At 41.9% G+C, this 1,285-nt stretch overlaps 1 protein-coding gene across 1 annotated transcript in view; it reads right to left on the reverse strand.

Annotated features, from left to right (window-relative positions):
* SSC5D (scavenger receptor cysteine rich family, 5 domains) overlaps positions 1-1,285 on the reverse strand; it is a 38,608-nt gene that overhangs the window by 8,288 nt on the left and 29,035 nt on the right. The window contains exon 13 of the mRNA XM_008582230.1: positions 295-459. Coding sequence (XP_008580452.1) covers positions 295-459 — 165 coding nt within the window. The remainder of the gene's footprint in view (positions 1-294; positions 460-1,285) is intronic.

Consider the following 1,285-nt stretch of genomic DNA (forward strand, 5'->3'; position numbering starts at 1 on the left):
CACTGCAGGATGTTTAACACATCCTTGGCCTCTACCCATTAGGTGCCAATGGGTTGCCTCTCTGCTTCCAGTCATGACAATCCAGAATGTCTTCAGACATTGCCAAATGCCCCTGGGGGGCAAAGTCACCCTTAGTTGAGGACCACAGGTTTACATAATAAGCCCTTGTTTGGGGATGTATTTCTGTTGGGTCTTCCTGGGGTAACAGTTGGGTTACCACTAGGGAGTTTGAAGTCCATCTCTCTACCCCACAACACATACTCCCCAGTCCTCCACCCCAGCCACATGTCTCACCTGTGTCCTCATGGGTTCTTAGAGCTGGAGAGGGATGACCTGGGCTCTTGGAGGTGCTAGTGGTAAGAGTGGGTCCAGGTTTGCCTGCGATTGGGGTTCCCTTGACCAGGCCCCTTCCTGAAGGTGTGTCCCACGTCCAGGGAAACTCATAACCATCTTTGTCACCTTGAGAGATAGGGGGGAGAGGGTTGAGTCTTCAGCTTCCCTTTGTGTGTGACTCTCTTTGTTCCCACTGGGCCCCAGCCCCAGCTCAGGCATCATCCTGGACCATCACTTGTACCTCCTCCCTGTTCTTGCCTCCACCTTAACGATTCAGTTGGGATACTCTGGATTACCCATAGCAGAAACTGTGATTAAACTAGTTCATAAAATAAGGGCATTTATTATTTAAATTCTGAGGTCCCTGCCCCTACCTCTTCTTTGTTTCTCTAGGGGAGGGGGGAATAATATCTTTCTTAATTAACTGCCTGGAATATTTATATAATATTACTTTTCCTTTTTATTTTTTTGTTGGATATGCTTGGATAATCTTGGATAATCTCGATATAACAACAGTCTTATACAACATAAATTTATAATTATATATACCATTTTATTTTATTTTTACTTTTTTATTTTTATTTTTATTTTTGGCAGCGGGCTGGTATGCACATATACCGTTTTATTCAGGGAGAATGCAGAGATATTTTGGTTTTCTAGCTTGGTTGATCAAAAACCTGATTTTAACAACAGCTTTCTTGAGATATAATTCATACACCCTACAATTTGTTAACAAAGTATGCAATTCAATGGTTTTTAGTATATTCATAAGGCTATGAGGCCATCACCATAATCAAAATTAAGAACATTTTCTACCATGCTAATGCAACATGCTAATAATAAGAGAAACTGTAGGGGTGAGGAGAGGTGTATTGGGACTATCTGCACTTCCTGCTCAATTTCTCTGTAAACCTTAAACTGCTATAAAAATAAAGTCTATTACTTAGGGGCC

Source organism: Galeopterus variegatus, unplaced genomic scaffold, assembly GCF_000696425.1.
Source record: "Galeopterus variegatus unplaced genomic scaffold, G_variegatus-3.0.2 Scaffold2545, whole genome shotgun sequence".
In the NCBI taxonomy this organism is placed as follows: domain Eukaryota; kingdom Metazoa; phylum Chordata; class Mammalia; order Dermoptera; family Cynocephalidae; genus Galeopterus; species Galeopterus variegatus.